Source organism: Bos javanicus, chromosome 12, assembly GCF_032452875.1.
Source record: "Bos javanicus breed banteng chromosome 12, ARS-OSU_banteng_1.0, whole genome shotgun sequence".
Taxonomy (NCBI): domain Eukaryota; kingdom Metazoa; phylum Chordata; class Mammalia; order Artiodactyla; family Bovidae; genus Bos; species Bos javanicus.
In genome coordinates this window covers 50,850,758-50,872,239 of record NC_083879.1, presented here as the reverse complement: position 1 = coordinate 50,872,239, position 21,482 = coordinate 50,850,758, and the positions used below count along the sequence as shown (strand labels likewise).

Sequence of the window (21,482 nt, the reverse complement as noted above, 5' to 3'; positions counted from 1 at the left end):
ATTTATCTATTATAACTCTTTACACTCCTTTGCTGGGTGCTGTGCTCAGTCTCTCAGTCATGTCCGACTCTTTGTGGCCCATGGACTGCCAGGCTCCTCTACCCACAGAATTTTTCAGGAAAGAATACTGGAGTGGGGTACCACTTCTTACTCCACGGGATCTTCCTGACTTGGGAGATTGAACCCAATCTCTTATGTCTCCTGTGACTCCTGCATTGGCAGGCAGATTCTTTACCACAAGCGCCACCTAGGAAGCCCCTTAGACTCCTTTGAGAGTGAACTGTGAAAGTGAAAATCACTCAGTCGTGTCCAACTCTGCGACCCCATGGACTGTAGCCCACCAGGCTCCTCTGACCATGGGATTCTCCAGGCAAGAATACTGGAGTGGGACGTGTCTCCTGCATTGGCAGGGAGGTTCTTTACCACCAGTGCCAGCAGGGAAGCCCATAAATATATACAGTGTATATGTGTCAGTGAAAGTGAAAGTCACTCAGTCGTGTCTAACTTTTTACGACCCCATGGACGGTAGCCCACCAGGCTCCTCTGTCCATGGAATTCTTCAGGCCAGAATCCTGGGGTGCCATGCCCTCCTCCAGGGGATCTTCCCAACCCAGGGATCGAACCCAGGTCTTCCCGCATTGTGGGCAGATTCTTTACCATCTGAGATACCAGGGAAGCCCAAGAATACTGGAGTGGACAGCCTATCCCTTCTCCCAGGGTATCTCCCTGACCCAGGAATCAAACCGAGGTTTCCTGTATTGCAGGCAGATTCTTTACTGTCTGAGCTACCAAGGAAGTCCTACACTCCTTTGGCCTATAACAATTGACTCTTTTTAAAAAGGCACAGCTCTCTTCTGCCAGGGACAAAACTAAAGATTAAATCTTTATCCAAATAGATATCTGGATATACATCAGCTCTGTGAAAACATCTTATTTTGATTCACATTTGATAACTTTTTTAACCAAAATAGTACTGAATTATCATTCACATTTCTCCCCAAACCTTCTCTATTAACTCTAAGAACACTTTCATCTCTCCCGGCTAATTCCCAGTCTCTGTGCTGGTTCCCTGCTCCCCCTAAACCTTAAGCAAAGTCTTCCCTTTCATGAGCATCACTAACAGTCATACCCCAAATGCAACCACCAGAGCAAGTAAACAAGTTACCCACACTGCGAGGAAGCAGCTTCTCATTATTGAGAACCCACAGAAAATATCAGAAGATAAGGAGCTTCTGTGTTTCACAATGGCCTTTAAGATACAACAAATAGAGCTGAAGGGTTTAAAACTCTTTTAAAGGGAGTTGCTCATATTTTCTACGGAACTGTAATCTGCCATCAAGAAAAATCGTCCCTTGAGTATACTGACTCTCTTCTTGGAGAAGAAAGAAGAGTCCAGTAAACACATCCTCCCCATCTCCCAATGAGCAGCATACTCACATCCTGCCATTTCTGGTCCTGTTCTTTTAACTGGGACTTGATTCTCTGCATCTCCTCGTAACGTAGCTGACGCAAGCTCTGAATATCCTCTGCGCTGACATCACTCAAGGACTTACTCCTACAACAAAAATACTCATAGTAACTAAGGTTCCTGGGACCGGATTCAAGGTTAAAACTGGAAGGTTGGGCTTATATTTGGAAATTCCATCTACAATTCCGTGGTACTACCTAGATGCTTCGTGATATCACAGAAATAGCAGTACAGAGATAAATGGTGTTTTTCCAAAACGCAGAAACAAGAGCCCAGCACTCCAGCCAAATGTGAATTCTTTCACAGAATGGCTAAATGAACCCTGAACCATGCTGAAGAACATAATCTGATGTTCATATTTAGGGCAGTCGATGCAGAAAAAGATTACATTAGAAAAAAAAAATTATTAGTCCCTAGAACCACCTGTCTTTATCGCCTCCAGAGATAATCTTTTAAGGTTTGGCTGCCTTTTCTGAGTACTTATTAAATTATTTAAAGATTACCTGATATTTTCTCCTCAAGTTCAATGCCATGAAGACATGTGTGTCTGCAGCTGCTTCTCAAGGGTTCTATACAGATATGCGCCACCACTGCACCGTGCTCGGTCTCAAAGACCACAGTGGTTTCCAACACCCAGTTACTATATAACCTCTATTATAATTCTCTTTTGTATTAAGGCAGTTTTTGTTTTGTCCATGTGTGACTGCTGCCATGAGGATGTAATGTGGATTAGGTCTCAAAGAGCTCAAACTAGGATACTTTGAGTAGAGTGGGGTGTTTCCCAGGAATGTGTGCTATACACACATCAGAGGAGGGGAAACTGAGGCAGACCTCCTGGAAAGAGAGGTCAGATCTGCATATTGAGGAGTGAAGAGACACAAAGCTTTTGAGTGTGAGGTACCCAAAATATTATTTCCTACCACTTCTGCTTTTATTTCATTGTAACTGACTCCCCTTTTAGTTGTTTAAATAGCTTTGCACCTCTTTCTTGGGCCCCTAAATTAGCCTTCCCCAAGATTTTGCCATCACCACACTTTTTTAATAACACACTTGCCCAGCTAGCTCAGGAATTCAATAACGATCTCTATGCCAGTGACTCCCAGTCAGTCAGTGACTGACTCAGAGGACCAGTCTCTCTGAATCAATCCCAATTGCTTTTTAAATAAACATCTCTGCACAGATGTCCCCTAGGAATCTCCATTGTAAAAGGATCAATGGAAACAGTATCTAGAAAGAATTTTGTTAAGCGGTAAGTCATATGACTATAAACACATGGTTATTTGGCTACATGATACAGCCAAAAATTTTGTCTCCAAACCTGCTTTTCCTCTTAATAGTGTTACTTGCCCTCCAGTCATTCACATGTAAAATCAGAGAGCCATTTTTCACCTTTGTCTCTCCCTTCTTCCTATGTTCAATTAGTTATCAGGTCCTCTTACTCAGTGTCTTTTTCTTTCCATTTCTGTTGCCAATACCCTAGATCAGAGCACAATCAACTCTTACTCAGACTTTTAAAAAACCTCCTTAAATTATCACTCAGCCTCCAGATGCAGTGAAGGTCTTTCCTGAACTCTTTCCTTCAACTTAAAAGCCCTTTCAACAGTATTTATTCCTTTTTAAATGCCACTCATTCCTCAGGGTCCCTGTGAGACTACAGTCTGGTTGTGTGTGTCTGTGTGTGCTCAGCTGCATCCAGCTCTTTGCACTTCCATGGACTGTAGCCCATCCGGATCCCCTTTCCACAGGATTCTCCAGGCCACTGGAGTGGGTTGCCATTCCCTTCTCCAGGAGATCTTCCCAACCCAGGGATCAAACCTGGGATTCCAGAATTGCAGGCAGATTTCTTACCATAGTCTGGTTGGATGTATGCAACTATTCATTCTCTGCTTGGAAGTCTAATGGGCAACTCAAACTTCACTGAACAGACCAAGACCATGAATGCTCATCCTACAATCCACATTCATCCCATAAGCCATTCCTCTCCTATCTTCCTGATTTCAATAAAAGCCAACTCCATCTTTCCAGGACAAAGGCCAGAAATATTGGAGCCTTCCCAGATTCCTTATTCTCTCACATGTAACTGATCCCATTGGGAAATTCTGCCCCTCTACCTTCTAAATATATCTAGGGGGTGGCCACTTCTCACCACCTCTATCTTCATGACCCTGATCCAAATCATCCTATCTCCTGCCTGGATTATTAGAATCATCAGCCTCCTTCCTTCCACCAGGGTGTATTCTCAACACAGCTCCTCTGTCCATGGGATTCTCCAGGCAAGAATACTGGAGTGGGTTGCCATTCCCTCCTCCAGGGGATCTTCCCAACCCAAGAATAGAACCTGCATGTCCTGCATCTTCTGCATGGCAGGTGGATTCTTTATCACTGAGTCACCAGGGAAGCCCACTTAACAGGGTATGACTATACAAAAACCTGATTTGAGAATATAAATTCACTTAAGTTGTAACTACAAAGAATCAGGCTATATGAGCTAATACAAGACACTAAAAAGATTTTCTTTTCAGCTCTAAGGTATGAGGGGAATCTGGATGCCCAACACATGAGGTTACAGAAATTCCAGAACAAAATTGGAAACATAAGTATTTTAAGTAATATTTTGGTGGGAGGAAGGCTGACCAGTCTCAGCAGATCCAGACCCTTTCAGTCCTTACCCTCCTTCACTGGGAAACTTTAACATGTGTCTTTTCAGAAAACACTGTCATCATGGGGTAGAGGCTCATCACCCTCCTGGGGAGCCCACAGCAGAGCCTGGCACATAGCAAGTGTTAGTTGGTCAGTTGTGTCTGATTCTTTGCCATCCCATGAACAGTAGCCCACCAGGCTCCTCTGTCCACAGCATTTTCCAGGCAAGAATACTGGTGTGGGTTGCCATTTCCCTTTCCAGGGGATCTTCCTGACCCAGAGATGGAACCTTCCCGCATTGCAGGCAGATTCTTTACCATCTGAGCCACCAGGAAAGCCCTCGGTGGTCCCCAATATAAATAAATGAGCCAAACATTGGCCAGAGTAGACAGGTTCCTGTGGAAGGCAGGAATGTGAGCCCCCTGTGTTCCCTGGGATCAAGTTACCTCAAGAAAGCCTGGCACATTCCAAACAGGTTGTGCCAGGCACCAGAATGAGACAGGAAGTAAGACCCAACAGAGGGATCTAATTTTCACCACTCCCTCCCTCCCCACCCCTACCCACTCCCTAAACATCATTTAACTCTTCTCAGTCTCAGTTCCTGATCTGGCTAAACCAGGAAGGACTTGCTGGGAAAAGGGGGTCAGTTTATGTTGATGGCATTTCAAAAACCCATCTGGTGCTATACAGCAACTGTTCTTATTAAGGCAAATATGATCATGAGAGATCTACTGAAAACTGACTCCCAAAGCAGTTTCAAATTAGAGAGGTCACCCCAGGCCCCACTGATAAAATCGAGAACGTTTTGAGTGTAGGAGCCTTTCAGCCAGATCATGAAGAATTCTTTCCTTCCTTATCAGAGTTTACAGCATAATAGCAAACTTCTGAGGGCTTACTATGTGCCAACAAGACTGCCCAGCAGTCTCCATCGATCACCTCATTATACGAAGCCCTAGTCTGGTTCTACCAACTCAGGAGCTGCAGATCCTAGGGAAAACTACAGAGTCTATTTATCTTTCTCCACGTCTCTAAAATGCAACTTAATACCTACCTGACTACCTCCCCAAAATAAGTCCCATGGATATTCCCAGGAAGATTGTTTGGGAAAACTATAAAGGACTACACAGCCCTAGTATGTTTTGTATCAGTAGAATGAATTACTATTCACTGGCAAATCACAATTCTCTTGCAATTCATTTACCTCTGTATTTCCTTATTTGGAAAGACTCTGGTTTAGAACTGCATTTGGACTTTTTCCAAAAAAATACAGGTCTAACATGCTGCATTCTCAGATGAATAATTTTTTTAAAAAAAATAGCATTTAGGGTGAAGAGAAAAAGAAGGGGAAGTTTGCAAAAAAGGGGAGTAGATTATAAAACAAGATCACTAAAACCTTACTCTTTTTTCCCACAATGCTGGGACTAGTGTTACAATAAGCATTTTTGTAAAGAAGTCTCAGGAAATTTACAGATGAATATCTAAGAACTAAGGGATCAAAAAGGACTGACATGTAGCAAAATTTCCTAAATATAAAATCACTGATAATCTTATATGGCAAAGAGCAATTCCATGATACTCAGTTTCGGGTCCTCCACTTTCTAGCAAAGATATGAATATATCTATTTATGTACCTCTAAATATATTTCCATTAACTGTTGCAGGAATTCTCTGAACACAAATCAATACTAAAACCTGGGAAAGAGACTTTAGAATTATCATAAATTATACTGATAAGACAACATACAAGACTTTTCCTTTATAGGTTTAGAGCCTATTATCAGTGTTTCTCTACAGCGGCACTACTGACATTTTGGGGCGAGAAAATTATTTATTGTGGGGGCAGTCTTGTGTATTGTAGAACATATAGCAGTATATCAGTAGCAACGTTGCCTCAACCCATCCAATGTGACTATCAAAAATGTCTACAAACATTGCTGAATGTCTCCTGGTGGAAAAATCTTCAGAAAGTAACTCACATTGACTAGGTTTTTCCTTCCTGTTTGTTGTCTTAAGTGCCCTTATTGTTGTTTAGCTGCTCAGTTGTGTCTGACTCTCTGCAACCCCATGGACTGTAGCCCACCAGGCTTCTCTGTCCATGGGATTTCCCAGGCAAGAATACTGGAGTGGGCTGCCATGTCCTTCTCCAGGGGATCTGCCCAACCCAGGGGTTGAACCAAGGTCCCCTGCATTGCGGGCAGATTCTTTCACTGCTGAGCCATCAGGGAAGTCCAGGTGCCCTTACAGTTCTCCGGAATTTTTTTTTTTTTTGGCCAAAACCCATAAGTAAAATACACATATCTTAGTTGACTTTGATTATAACTTCACCTTGCATCACTGTTCATTTCCTGTTGATACTGACAGTAGATGCCACGGCTTAATTAATCACATTACAAAATTACAGCTATATACCATTACAAATTTGTCATTAACAGCTTCTGCCAAGAGGCATCATAACCACATTTTCAAATGTCATGGAAACATATGACAAGTCATGCAACACAAAAGCACACGTGAGAAAATGACAGCCACATACAAAGCATCTTACTAAAAATAAAGTGACAAGTGTTCAATGCCAAATAAAAAAGCAAGCCAGAAATAAACAATCTAAGGCTGGAAAGGGTGATGCACATTTCTCTTTAACTCTTTGGTTCTCACCAAAAAGAAAGCGTTCAAGTTACAGGCAGTTATTTTCCATCACAGGATATGGGCCAATAATGATTTTTCCAGGTAAGTATTCCACGCTGGAAAACATGCAAGGTGTCCAGAGAAATATCACCCAGAAATATCACTTGTTTCACGTTTATAATCATTTACAAACATATTTATAAACATGAGACAAATTCTAGGCTAAAAGTCTATACTCAGTTCAATTTAAATTTTTGTTTTCATTGTGGATCAACTTAAGAAAAAACTGGTAACAGAGAAAACTTTTAAACCCCAAATAATAGATTTTTGATTGCAAGTGGTCTAAAATGCACCTGAGTTTTCTAAAGGCCTATCTGTATTACTTTCCATTATTCGACAAGTCATGCATTATTCATTGGTCTCCATTTATAGACAACCTCGCTTTATTTGTGTTATCCTGGCAGTTAGCTGCATGGGGAACAAAATTTAAAACAAATAGTGTACTATGCAAGCAGCAATCTTGAAACAGTCTACAGAAGGCATCTGCTGCTGCTGGCTAGGGCCCAGAAAAATCCTTAGCTTGCTGAGCTTCGGCATTTGGGTTTCTCTCTTCTTTTCTTAAACCAGTCACACAATGTGTCCCTAAGGGGGAGCACGTACAGTCACTGGAATAGCTGTACAAGTTTACATTTCCATCAAGTACTTGGACTCAGTGTATTCACATTTCCTTTAAGAAAAACAACCTGCTTACATTATAAAGTCTTATTTACCAATGAAAATTCTTCTGAACGTTATCACTCAGAGTGCTTGATGCTGTAAAGATTTTTTATCAAAACAGCTTTCCCATGACGAATCGAGATTAGCAGATGCTTAAGTGTCATGCTAAAAACTGCCTTGTACACCCTCCTGATGGAAATGTTTTAAGCGCACATGAGGAACCAGATAGGAGATAACGTATCTTTGCAAGGCACACTGAAAGCACGCTTGGAGCCTGATTTTTAACATCAGTGGCTGAGAATTACTGGCAATTAATTGCTCGTTGCTCCATTACATCCTTGACATCTAGAATGGCTATATTGCTTTATATAGTGATTTTAGTTGATTTAGTTGATTTTAGTTCCTTATCATAAAGGAAATCAACCCTGAATATTCATTGGAAGGACTGATGCTAAAGCTGAAGCTCCAATAATTTGGCCACCTGATGCAAAGAGCTGATTCTTGGAAAAGACCCTAATGCTGGGAAAGATTGAGGACGGGAAGAGGACGACAGAGGATGAGACGGTTGGACATGAGTTTGAACAAACTCTGGGAGATGTTGAGGGACAGAGAGGCCTGGCATGCTGCAGTCCATGGGGTCACAAAGAGTCAGACACAACTGAGCTACTCAACAAGTGATTTTAGTAACTTCTAAGATCTCCACACTATCAAAATTATCCAAAACTATCAAAATTGGAGAACCATTGAGATAAAGTAAGTTCCAGTAGGGGAAGATACTTAGCTCCTAAGGCTTAGGCAGATTAAAATATTTGTCATACTTCAATTTTCTTCTTGATCAAAAATTATTAGCAGTTGGGTTCACAAAGTTACAGAAAGTTGATGTGAAATATTAAGATGTAGTCACCTGGGTATTCTGCCCTAAGAGTGAGTGAGTATACATTGCTAGTGCATATGAAAAGTTATAAAGTATTTGTTTTAATTCTGCTATTTGAAAAATAGCAAATACTTCCAGAAGGTTGTTTGTATAATATTTTATGTCTGCCAGGTGACAGAGTCAAATGACCCAACAGTCAACCCCTTTATATCCAAGAGCACTGGTTCTGGGAGCTGCATTCCCAGATACAGAGGATCAACTATAGAAATAAAGTGGGAACAGTTTTAAGTATAATCCTTGTACCTTACATGGAAACTACCAATATTTTAATTTTTTGCAGCTTTGGAAGTCTGATTTGGCTTTGTAACACAGCTATGTTATAAAATTTCACCTGAGTCAGGAATCTTGAAAATGTTTCCAAATCCTGAGGGAAAATAATGCCACTCAGCATCCCAACTAAGGAAGCACTCCTTGAACTAACAGTACACAGATAATGCCAACCATGTGCCTTCTAAATTCAAAGTAAATACCAATATATTTTTTCCATTGAAGATTTTCTAAAATATAGTTATTTGGGCTTCAACATTCAGAAACAAGAAGTTTGGCCTATGTAGCTATCAGATACCAAAATAAATAAACCTAATCTCAGGTATGTGTTTTTGTGACTTTTAATCAACTCCTTAGAGGAGAAGACAAAAAAAAAACAAACCAGGATTTGAATTTTCAACTTCTACTAAACAAAATATTGCTGTCATACAGCATTGCATGCACTGGGTACTCAGACAGAAATATGACCGTTCAGTTGCAGAATTAGGAAAAAATTTCCCTGTTTCAGGTCTCATGCACAGCACAGACATTCCCATTTAGTGTCATGCCAGGATAGAAACGCAATGACATACCACACAAAGGACAAACAATATGTAGATTTCTTACTGTGAACCACAAGACTTACCCGTTCTCACCATAAATCTTTTGAAAGAGTCTAAGAAATCAGAAAACCAAAAATTAAGTCATGTTTTTCTAGTTGTGTTAGTTTCTAAATATTCAACATCTTCAAGAGTCTAATTAGAGATGGACAAATCTCAAAAGGTTGCTTCTTCAGTCACATTCTTGATCATGTCTCATTCTCATTGATCAATTCTCATTGATCTCATATCTCAAGGAATTCAGATCAAGACAAAGAATTTCCTGTTTTCCTTTGAACCAAATGAACAAATTCATTTAGGAAACAAACAAAAAACTTGCTGTGCCAGGAACTAATCAGAAGTTAGATTTAGGCCTATTAATTTCATTTAACCCATTATTTGTCCATCCCAAAGTTCCACAAACTGAACATTCATCAAAACGGCAAGTTGCATAACACGTAAATGCAGACTCATTGTCAAAATGGCCATAATTACATACATGTAAAGTGTAGCAGACAGCAAATAACATTCATGCACTGTAATAAAATTTGCACTGAACTTTAAACCATCAATGTAAAAAGTCGCACGTCAATAGTCTAAGAAGCCTGGGTCAAAATCAGACATCAAAATCAAGTTAAATGAAACTTGCAATGCCATATTTTAAGGGACATTTTTACACCAAAAATCATGTACTCTGAAATACAAGAAACAGATAAAACCAAACTACAACCAGAGTGTTTCAGAATTGCCTGGACGTGAGAATAAGTCTTGTAAACATAATCAGAAAACAGCTTTGTGAAATGTCATATGGCAGAAGCATATCATAGTCTTCCCTCAAGGCCAAGGGCACTGTTTGCAGATACACACCTTCTTAAACAGGTCTCAGAGAAGTGATTTTGAGACGTGCAAATATGGAATTGCACTTTTTCCACACAACAACTAGATCTGATTTTTCTCAAAGCAAAATCAATGCTTTAACGGGATACTTCAAAACAGCTCATGACATGCAGAGCTGGGCAATCTGATGCTACTTTCTCAAACAAGGGAAGTCACACAAGACCATCCACGACAAGCGTAATCCTTGCACAAACACACTCTGACCTCTCCACCATCAGCCGCTTCCTGTGCCTAAGCCTGCTGGCCTCTCGGATGGACTCCCACTTCTGTAAGTCCGCCTCGCTGCAGGGACCAGGGGTGAAACTGACGGGAGGGACCGCGGTTCCCAGCTTCCAAGACTGGATCTTACGAGCCAACATGTCGTCTTTCTTCTGCCTACAGGAAGGAACTAACACTCTACAGCTAGTACTTTTTTCTTTCGAGGGGCATGTCCTTTCAAGCACACAGAGAAATTTTGCTTGAATTTCTGGAGGAAGCATCCAGGGTTCGGGCAATGGGACTGGCTGATATCTATCAGGGCCTCCTGACAGAGGCACCTCCGTCTTCTGTGCTGGAATGCGGCGAACAATCATATCATCTTTTTCGAGGTCCGGAAAGACAAGTTCCCCTTCCCTACACTGCAGGATTATATCTCGCTCTACAGGATCATCTTGCCCAGACAGACTTCTTAAGTCTTCGAAAGCCCGGAGAACACATGGGTTTGCATGGAAAGCCCTAGTCTTTCTGACAAAGAAGTCGTCATTCTCTAAGTCAGGATCCAGGACTGGCATCTCCAGGGCATCTCCCGGTGCACACCCAGGAGCATAAGAGAGGTTCCTTCTGCGTGTTATGAGCCGGGGGCCAGCCGTGGGGTCGATTTTGATATTTGTTTCAGAAGACAAGATGTCATCAGAATATGTCTGGAGGGCCTGAAGTAATAAAAACTGACTGAAGCATAGGAAAGAAAAAGGAAGGGAGAATCTTATTAAGTTTGGGGAGAAAAGATAATTAGCAGCAAACCAACTAACTAGCCAGTCCCTGTGGGTGAATTATTTAAGGGGGCCATGGGAGGGATTCTAGCTGGGAAGTAAGACCAGCATTTAATGCCATCACCCATGATACCATTTAATGAAATTAGAGCAGAGTCTACTTCTCAGAAAGGTGGATATCATTGAGGCCAAGGGACGGCGCTACAATGGGAAGAGTGAACCTGCCTGACACACACTGTTCCATCCACCCCTTCCTCATCCCATCAGCCACAACGGCCTGACTCCCTTCCCAGAGAAGCAGCAACAATTCTGAAAGGTTTCCAGAGCTGAGCAATGAACGCTTTATGCAAGAGGCACAGGTGGTCAGCAGAAATTAAATTCAATGCTCTGAAGCTTTGTTTAAAAACTCTGTTGAATTTCTTCTTTGCGTTTCACCAGTCTTGCCTGCCCAGTGTCTGTCTACAGGTTACTTCCTTTCTCCACAGCTCCACACATAGCATAGCTGTATAATTAGGTCAGCAGTCTAAAAAGCCTTTTTAAATGGTTTTCAACAAGAACTGGTGATGCCACATGTAACTCTGTACTATTGAACATGATTGTGCTAAAGAACATTTAATCCTATTAGACTTTCAAGCTCACACACTTGCACAGAAAGCATGATATTATATGTTACGCTTTCATAACTCAGTATTGAGTGAGTGAGCATCCATGATTCAGCTCATCACGGTCAGCGGTTAATGGGGCAGCAGAAGTTGGCACAGGTGTCACAGGCTGGACTCTAAGCAGGCGGGCTCATGCAGGCAGGTACACCTGGGCTCATCTGAAACACCATGGGTTCTCCTGGCTGCATGGGGGTCCCAGGAGTTTCTGGCCCGTTTGGTAGCCAGTTCCAGCAGGAGTGAACGTCTTTGACAGTTGCTGTCTAGCCTATGATCTGCATTTTGTATTCTACTAAAAATGGTGGCACTTCTGTCAGAGCCTGAGTCCTCATCGTCAGAGTCTGAATTCCTTCTACTTGGAGTAACACAGAGAAAGGAAAGAGAAAAGACAACAAAGAATGATGTAACTAAAAATACTGTCCAGCTCTGGCTATATAGAAGAGTTTTAAAAATCCAGATCCTAAAGTCTAAATTTAAACTGTTTTTTTTTTGGTTTTGTTTTTTTACCCCCAGTGAACACGTTTATAGATGCTGGAGGGAAATTAATCTCTCTCATAAAATGCCCACATAGAATGCACCCAGTCAGGGTACCGAATGGACACTGGAATGAAAGAAACATGCACAAAGACAAACCTGAATCCCTGAAATTCTTTATACCACGGTTTGTAAGTTTCCCTTTTTATTCGTTTCCAGTTCACATCCTCTGGGATCCAGCATTTGGGAAGAAACTGATCAAAAGCATTCCCTGGGCTTGGCATGACTGGGCTTAGCTTTCGCACGTAAAGATCATCCTTTACAGTGTTGGGAACGCTTTTCTTGCTTTCGTTCTCTTCCAAATAACAAGAGGAATCTGAAGTTTCTTGTACTGTTGGCCAGTTCTCCACGTTCGTGCCCCAAGTTCTCCTCTCGTTACTGTTCAAAACATCCAACCAGTTAAGACACTGCGTGAGCAATTTGTGACACAGAACACAAGAGGCATGCTTCTGTCTCACAAAGTTCACACTGTGAATGCAGCCAATTCGTTTCCATTCTCATCATTCTCATCATTCCATCCCCTACAACAAAGTTAAGGCATTATAACAGCATCTCATTTTAATTAGAGAAGAGCTTGATATAGAAGGGCCAGAGACACTTACAAAATGTGTTAAAAGAGAGAAATCACAAACCATCTGGGGTGTTACTTTACGTATTAAAAATCAATAGCACAACAGGCATTCCAATCCAGGAGAAATTTTTCTGACCTCGTCAGTTTGTACAGCCCAGTGGTTAATGGGTCAGGAGGAGAAAAGATGGGTGAACAAGATTTAGGAGAGATGAAACTCTCAGGCCTCTTTTTCACTTGGAATCTACGGTTGGCTAAGTCATCCCAAACTACATCCGGCAGCCTCCGTTCCTCCTCCGAGTCCGATCCACTTTCAGAACCGTACACCTCCTTCGGATAGGAAGCTGGATTCGAAATATCACGCTCTGCTCTGCTGATTTGATGGGAAATGAAAGAATTCTTTTTGTGTTCACTGAGCTCCATCAACACAGATTTTTAAAAAATGGAAACAAGCAATACAGCAGAGTTCACAATGAACAATGTAAGTCATCCAGGAAGCTGAAAGATAACCAGTGAGTCAAAGGCAAGCATCTAAAAAAAGAACCCGCAAATCTCTATGCTGACATTCTAAAACAGAAGAAATCTCTTCAAGATATGGATGACTAAAAACACAGGTAAGAAAAAGAAAGACTTTCATTAATGACGTTTTATGTTATCTATGAAATACATTTTAAGGATTATTCCTTTTATCAAATTTGAATATCCCAGCAAATTCCCCAAGCCGAATGAATTTTAAAACTCAGTAATCAGCTCGCATCCCAGTACCTTGGAAATGCTCCATCTGCTTCTGTGTAGACGGCACTTGCCCAGCTTCGTCTGTTATCCTCATTTTTGTCCAGCTTTTTCTTCCTCAAGGGTGCCGGCACGTACGATGGCTGTCTACTCTTGTTGGGTAAAAAGCGATTGAAGGGTAAGGCAGACTTGGGTTCAATAGCCGAAATCCTTCTATAGGACATGTCATCTTTATTATGGTCCTGCATTTTGAATGTAAATTCAGAATCTGTGTCACTTTCACAACCTATTAACAACAACAAAAAAAAAGGCACAGGAATTTGCTTTAGTCTCCAGATTTTTCATCTAACTGAAACCCACACAGCCTGCCTGCTTTGTCTTTCCCTTGGAAACCCAGGGCTCTACTGCTCACTGTGGGGAATATTTTTAGAAATTTGTCATGAAGTTGTGATAAGACCCATTAGGAGGAACTTGCTTTGCATACTGGAGGTACACAGAGTACATTCTTCCACTGGCACACATTCTAAGTAGAAAAAGTTCCAGTTTATGGCTGAACCCCTTTTCTACTCAATCTTCTCATGATTTTTTGTAAAATTTGTTGATGGAAATAGTGTAGCCACAGAATCAAAGATGCTTAACATGGGATCTGAACAGAATTCAAAGGAACCTCACTCATTTAAAATAAACTGTGCCATCAGCCAAAATTTCTGTGAGGCGAGAGACCAGCAAAGACAAAGAAAAGATGCAAAAAGCACATGATCACAAAGAAGTTTGACAGATACGCATGAGACCCTTATGAGCAAGAATCACACATAACATACGTGGTTGGACCAAATGACTCTTAAAGTCCTAAAGGAATATTAAGAGACCACAGAACTCAAGGCATTTTCTGACAGTGGTCACAGAAATATTGGGAACCTTCTATTTTGACTCAATATCATTTATGCACATATCTGAAAGAATACAATTTGATACACCTCAAGGTCAGATAACTACAAACACTACTCTGTTCTCAAAAAAAAAAAAAAAAAAAAAGCCAGTCTGTCCTTTTAAATACATGGGAAGAAATGAACGTACAAAACACTATAGATAAAGCTGAGCTGTCTCCCTTCCTGCCCTTTTTTTCCTGCCTGTGTGTGTGTGAAGACAATTTGCAAATGCTATGGTCTTCAGTAGATTGGTAGCTGAGTACTTGGGAGCCACCTGCTCTTAGCAAAAGAACACTTCCAGGTTAACCTGAGCCAAAGGCAGTCTGTCCCCTCTTCCCTGCTGGCAGGAGTCTACAGAGAGTAACACTGAGAGAACCCTACAGGAAGCAGTTGAACACACAGCTAGGAGACCTTGAGACCGGAACAGGGAAAGGAGAGTCATGGCAAAAAGGGAGGAAGTAAAACCAGGTATCACCAGAAATATTAACAGTCAATAATCTGGTGCTTTCTTTTTACTGCCTCTGAAATGAATACATTTCTTGTAAGTAAGAAAAAAATGTCAAGATTCTTACTAAAATTTTGTACATGTAAAATTTTAAGTATAAAGATAAGGTCCACTTTGGAAATTTTTTAAGTTAATTTTTTTTTTAGTCCACTACAGTATGCTGGAGAGTAGGCAAATATTCTTGTTATGGTAAGAGATGTGGATGAAAACTATCACCTGCCCCATCAATAAACAAAGGCTGTTTCAGCCATCAAGCCATCAGCCACTGCAGCCATCCAGGACTGTGTGCCCTGAGGGCCTTCGGGGTGGATAAAAACAGGATACTAGCCCTAGGTAGTAAAGTGCTAGCGTTGAAGGTATTAGTCACTCTATTGTGTCCAACTTCTTTGCGACTCCATAGACTATAGCCCGCCAGTTTCCTCTGCCATTGGATTCTCCAGACAAAAATACTGGAGTGGGTAGGCATTTTCTTCTCCAGGGGGATCTTCCCGAACCAGGGATTAAACCTGGGTCTCCTGCATTGCAGCTGGACTCTACCATCTGAGTCACTAGGGAAGGTGCATATCAAAGGAATGATTTCAATAAGCTCAGTCTCCAGCATCTTCCTATATATAGAAAAGCTTGAAATTCATTAAGCTGAGATGTCTGGTTTTTCTTTAATTAATAGTAATCTTTTGATGTTCTGACTACCTAGGTGTTTTGGGGCTTTTTTGTTTTTTGGTTGCTGCTGCTGCTGCTGCTAAGTCGCTTCAGTCGTGTCCGACTCTGTGCCACGCCATAGATGGCAGCCCACCAGGCTCCCCATCCCTGGGATTCTCCCGGCAAGAACACTGGAGTGGGTTGCCATTTCCTTCTCCAATGCATGAAACTGAAAAGTGAAAGTGAAGTCGCTGAGTTGTGTCTGACTCTTAGCAGAAACTTCTATATATCCTGGCTCCTCCCTTACTTCTTCAGAGCAGTCCCTCAGAGCTATCTGAGAGGCTGTCTTCAGGGCTAAGTTCTCAGCAAGTCTGCTAAATAAAACATAATTTTCAACCTTTAGATTGCACTTTTTTAAATCTGTCAACAGAGGCTTCCTATATAACTTAGGAATATGACTTTGTAATTCATTAACCTAAAAATATTAATCTTATCATCAATATTATTGATCATCAATTTGGGACTACAAAGAATCTGGTGTAGGTAGCAGAATTTCAACAGACTGATCAAAAAAAAAAAAGTTTTATCATCCTAGAGGGCTTATAGGATTTTTTTTTTCCTTCCTTAGTTGTAATTACCAAGTTTTCACATCCACCCTCTTCAAACAAGGTCTGCAACTCCTTTCCCACGATCAGGAAGCAGTGCAACAGTAACCCTCTGCTTTTCGTTACAGGGACCAGGCACCCAGCCCAACAAGTGTCTGAGGAGAAGGCTCACATCACTGAACCACTGCATGTGAACTGACCAGAGGCTATAAACTCCCACACGCCTTCGATGCATGTCCCCTTTATTATTGTTGTGAAGTGAAAGTCGCTCAGTTGTGTCCCACTCTTTGTGACCCCATGGACTACAAAGACACAGTCCATGGACTTCTCCAGGCCAGAACACTGAAGTGGGTAGCCTTTCCCTTCTCCAGGGTTTATTATTGTTGGCCAGACATAAGTCCAAACAAAGCATGTGTTAGGTTCTTCAGTCCAGACAAAGTAATATACTAGGTTGAGAATTTCAACCTCTGCATCCACAGCTTTAATCACTCAGATGAATTATGAACTCAGATTCAGTTCCTTAAAACTATCTGAAGAGTCATCTGGGCTATGAAAACATTACACCGAAATCACAAACAGCCAACAAATACAGCAGTAATTTAAAAGGTTAACTTAAATAGCTATTCACTTTTCTTTGTCGTTAATATTTTTTTTAATTTTAATATATTTCTATTTTTAATAGAAGGATAATTGCTCTATAGTGTTATGTTAGTTTCTGCTGTACAACAACATGAATCAGCTATAAGCATATATGTGTGCATGCTCAGTCCCTTCAGTTGTGTCCGACACTTTGAGACCCCATGGACTGTAGCCCGCCAGGCTCCTCTTTCCATGGATTTCTCCAGGCAAGAATACTGGAATGGGATGCATCCCCTGCATTGCCAGGTGGGTTCTTTACCACCAGCGCCACCTGGGAAGCCCATGCATGTGAAGTCGCTTCAGTCACGTGGGAAGCATTTGTGTGTGTGTGTGTGTGTGTGATGTAGGAAGCCCGTGTGTGTGTGTATGTGTGTGTGTGTGTGTATACAAACATATAAATCCCCTCCCTCTTGAGCATTCCTCCTACCCCCCATCCCACCCCTCTAGGTCATCACAGAACATGGAGCTGAGTTTCCTGTGCTATTCAGAAGCTTCCCACTAGCTATTTATTTCACACATGGGAGTGTATCTATGTTAATGCTACTCTCTCAATTTGTCCCATCCTCTCCTTCCCCCATCCCATTCACTTTTCAAAATTTTAAAAGCTATCACTATTCAAAAAGCTAAATAATTTGGAGTTATAATATTTGCTGATTCATTTTACTTTGGAAAAACAAATTCAGTGTACACTGCTTTTATGTAAATTTAAATTAAGTAAACAGTAGTAATAAAAGGTGAATTCTAGCTCATGATTGCATGCTAAAGCATTTAGAAACAAGTGTAATGTATTCTGAAGTGCCTTGAAAAATAAAATGGATAATTAATGCCTAGAGAACAGGAGCTTGGTGTGTAATAAAGGCAAGCATGGTAAATGTTATGATAGAACTAGGGCAGGTACGAGCATGCTAAGTCACTTCAGTCCTGTCCAATTCTTTGGGACCCTATGGACTGTAGCCTACTAGGTTGCTCTGTCCATGGGATTCTCCAGGCAAGAATACTGGAGTGCACTGTTATGCTCTCCTCCAAGGGATCTTCCCCAATCAGGGATTAAATCCATGTCTCTATGTTTCCTGCATCAGCAGGCACGTTCTTTACCACTGGTGCCACTGGGGAAGCCTGGCAGGTACATAGGTAGGCATATAAAGTTCTTCCAACTTTGCTATGTTTGAAAATGTTTTATAATAAAAGCAGGAAAACATTTAAAATAAAAATATAATCAAAATAAACAAGACAAGTGAAATCTCTAACAATCCAGCACAAACTCACAACCAGAACTCTCAATATTTTCATGTTGCTGGTGAAACACAGAAATAGTTCAAGAAACTTCACTTACGGTTTCAATCTAGTCAAATCTGAATCACAAAAGGTTTACAGTCAGAAATTTCTGACGCCACCCAACAGCCATAGGAAAAAGACTTGTATTTAAATGATAGATTGCGCATTAGGATTTTGAAAGAAAACTCCTTCCCACAACAGAATGACTTTCATTAACATGTTCCTTTCCTACTCGTTCTGGATTGACTTTGACCATGACAGAAGCAAAAGATGCTTTCTAACACAATGCCAGTGTTGCTCCTTAATCAACCAAAGCTTAGCATAATATTCTATCAAGACAGATATCAATCACTTCTTTTCTTAGGTAGTGATAATTTTTAAACTAGTGTCCTGTTTTTTCTTAGAAGCTTTTTATCTTTTGCAAAAAAAGAAAAGGGAAGAAAGAAGGTTATTCAGGAACTAAAACACACTTTTATGAATCTTATTTACTTTCTTTTCTATGTCTAGATATATCAGTTATTAGGCCTCAGAGGCAGAGATTGTTAACCCTGAATACGGAGGAAAAAGAATTAGGATAGACTGTCACTGATAAAACAGGTCATAGTTAACTGTCTCTTCCCTTTTGTTTAGTCGCTCAGTTGTGTCTGACTCCTTTGGGACCCATGGACTGGAGCCCTCCAGGCTCCTCTCTCCATGGGATTTTCCAGGCAAGAATCCTGGAGTGGGTTGCCATTTCTTCTCCAGGGATCTTCCTGTTCCAGGGATTGAACCCAAGTCTCCTGAATTGGCAGGCAGATTCTTTACTGCTGCCCTAATCCCCTCCAAAAACAGATTTTGAAAAAATGAAACTTTCACCCCTCAAGTGGCAATATAGTGAGGAAAGACCAAGAGAGACAGAGAAAGAGAGAGAGAAAAGGAAGGAAGGAGAGACCAAGGAAGACAGGAAAGACAAGATACCCTCAATTCTATTCCAGTCTCCACGATATATACTTCCTGGTGAAGTTTTTGTCTCAATAATTTTCCCTCCACTTTTCTACTCTCTCCCATTCCCAATTTTCTCTCAGTACACTAAGAAATAAAAATAAATTGTCAAGTCCAAAATGCAACTCACCTTCACGTGCCCCCCTCAACGTGATATCAGAGGAGCAGCTTGTGAATGATCTTGATCCCAAAGAGTCCAAGCTCTCAAATGAGTCCTCCCTCTTACAGCTGCCTGGAGAAGCCAGAAGCTCCCCGCGCTCAGGGCCCCAGATGTCGCTGCAACCACTGTCCCTGCCACTCCTCTTCAGGCAGCTGGACTCTTCAAGTGCCTAGAGGACATTTGTTCAGGAATAGTAACTGAGCAAAAACTTCCAAAAATGTCATCAGTTATGGCGTCTTTGTTTGCATAACTCGAGTCATGCTATCTCTGATTAGATGAGGCAATGAGATTTCCCAGTGAAATGTCAGAAAAAAATTTGATAGAAATCAGAATATAAATCTGTAATGTTTTCCCATGACTTAATACTTTAGCACTCATGTGACAACATGGAGGTACCCAATATTATTTAGTAAGGTGATAGAATCTATTTAATAATGAGGAAATTTTCAGTCAAAGAACAGCTAATAAGTAGAGTAACATTCAAGAGCTAAAATCAATTCCTGTTTAGTTTTCTGGCAATAAACATAAAAGGAGGCAAAGAGAAAAGTCAACCTTAATTTTGATATCCAAAAGGAGAAAAGAATAAGACTGCATTCAGCCTACCTCCAGGAAATATTAGGGGTCATTTCTATTGAACAAATAGAAAAAAAAAAAAATAACAAAGATCTTCAACAAAAAGAAAAGTTTTAAAAGAGAGAGGGGTAAGAATAACAGGTATACACTTCACAAACTTGTCTATTTTCACAGATTATAAAACTAGATCTGAACCAAGGAAAGCTCACTGGTTACAAAACCAGATCTGAACCAAAGAAAGCAGACTTGTTTGCTGATATATAAAACATTTCCCCTGTATCTAGATGAAATATTTGTTTGGCTCCTATATCAGTTATATAGAAATAAAGTAAATGTTATTAACCATCAGTTTGTAAATCATATAGAACTCACTAAAATAAGCACTTTTAACTAACTTTCCTCTAAGAAAATTTATAAATTTATAAAGCCTTTAGCATAGTAAAGGCTTAATAAACATATATAATAATCAGTGAATAGTTAGCAACTCTATACTTTTTTAATACAGTAGAGGTAATCTTGTTACTACAGTAAAATCAGAAATGTTATTTTCAGATAATGATACTAATACAGAGACAAGAATTCCGAGGTTCTTTAACAATCAAATGTAATATGTGAACCTTTCATTAAATCATTATATAGACAAGAAGCTACAAAACAGAATTGGGAAACAATTGGGATGTTCTGAATATAGACTGGATATTAAATAATGGGGAATATTCATGAATGTTCTTTGGTCTGGGAGACACTGTAGATATACAGAAAAATATTCTTACTGTTAAGAACAGCATACTGAGTATTTAGGAGTAAGCAACCTGAAATCTACATGAAATAATGGATAGATACCTAAATAATGCCAATGTGGGACATGCTTAATGATTAAATCTGATGGAAAATAGGTGGGTATTTGTTATACTACTCTTTCAATTTTGAATTATGAATATTTTCAACATGTGGGAAAAGTTGAAGAAAAAAGGTTTATAATGAATAATTAGCAGCTATCTCAGGCATACTTTTGGCTAAGACTGGATGTCAATTTGTGGTTGAATTGTGTGACAAGTGTTTAAGTGCCAATAAGGTCCAATAGATTTATTTGAGATTTTATATATTTTATCTGCCACACACTCTGAAATTAGACTTGACATCTCGTCATGCAAATGCAAGCGCCTACCTTGTACTCTATCTCCAAGCAGATGCAGAAGCTGGGACCAGTGTTGGTGCCACCAAAATACTTCTCAAAAAATATAAAATTTAAAATTCGAAGTAAATCTTTAGATTCATCAGGTTTCTTAAACACGTATTTGTTGAAGCCTTAGAGTGCAACACACAGGAAATGATTTTTGACCTAGTAAGTGTTAAAAGTTAATGATGACCTGCCACCATAATTGTAAAAGAACCGGAGTTTGGCCCTGTTGCCTGGTTCCTACCCCTACCCACCCCCCCCCCACCACCAAGGACTTTCCTCTGACAAGTCACCTAAAGTGAGTCACCTACAACTTATAGGATGACTCAAGGTCAACAGTTTTCTGCAAGAATTAAAAAAAAAAAAAAAAAAAAAACACTTAATTTTTTTTGGCTGCACTGGGTCTTCA

At 40.4% G+C, this 21,482-nt stretch overlaps 1 protein-coding gene and 1 long non-coding RNA gene across 19 annotated transcripts in view; one reads left to right on the top strand and one right to left on the bottom strand.

Annotated features, from left to right (window-relative positions):
- Positions 1-21,482, bottom strand: part of LMO7 (LIM domain 7) — a 218,547-nt gene that overhangs the window by 42,622 nt on the left and 154,443 nt on the right. For 4 of the 18 annotated variants that reach the window (XM_061435104.1, XM_061435106.1, XM_061435101.1 and 1 more), the window contains 6 exons: positions 19,291-19,489; positions 13,621-13,873; positions 12,387-12,665; positions 10,331-11,053; positions 9,277-9,306; positions 1,438-1,555 (listed from right to left, as the gene is read on the bottom strand). In XM_061435104.1, coding sequence (XP_061291088.1) covers positions 1,438-1,555; positions 9,277-9,306; positions 10,331-11,053; positions 12,387-12,665; positions 13,621-13,873; positions 19,291-19,489 — 1,602 coding nt within the window. Of the gene's footprint in view, positions 1-1,437; positions 1,556-9,276; positions 9,307-10,330; positions 11,054-11,904; positions 12,106-12,386; positions 12,666-12,994; positions 13,229-13,620; positions 14,003-19,290; positions 19,490-21,482 lie in introns of those variants that run through there. The other 14 variants (XM_061435120.1, XM_061435107.1, XM_061435110.1 and 11 more) reach the window with 7 other exon arrangements.
- Positions 13,224-17,739, top strand: LOC133258480 (uncharacterized). The gene is made up of 2 exons (XR_009740039.1): positions 13,224-13,469; positions 16,394-17,739. It is a non-coding gene; the product is annotated as an uncharacterized LOC133258480 (long non-coding RNA).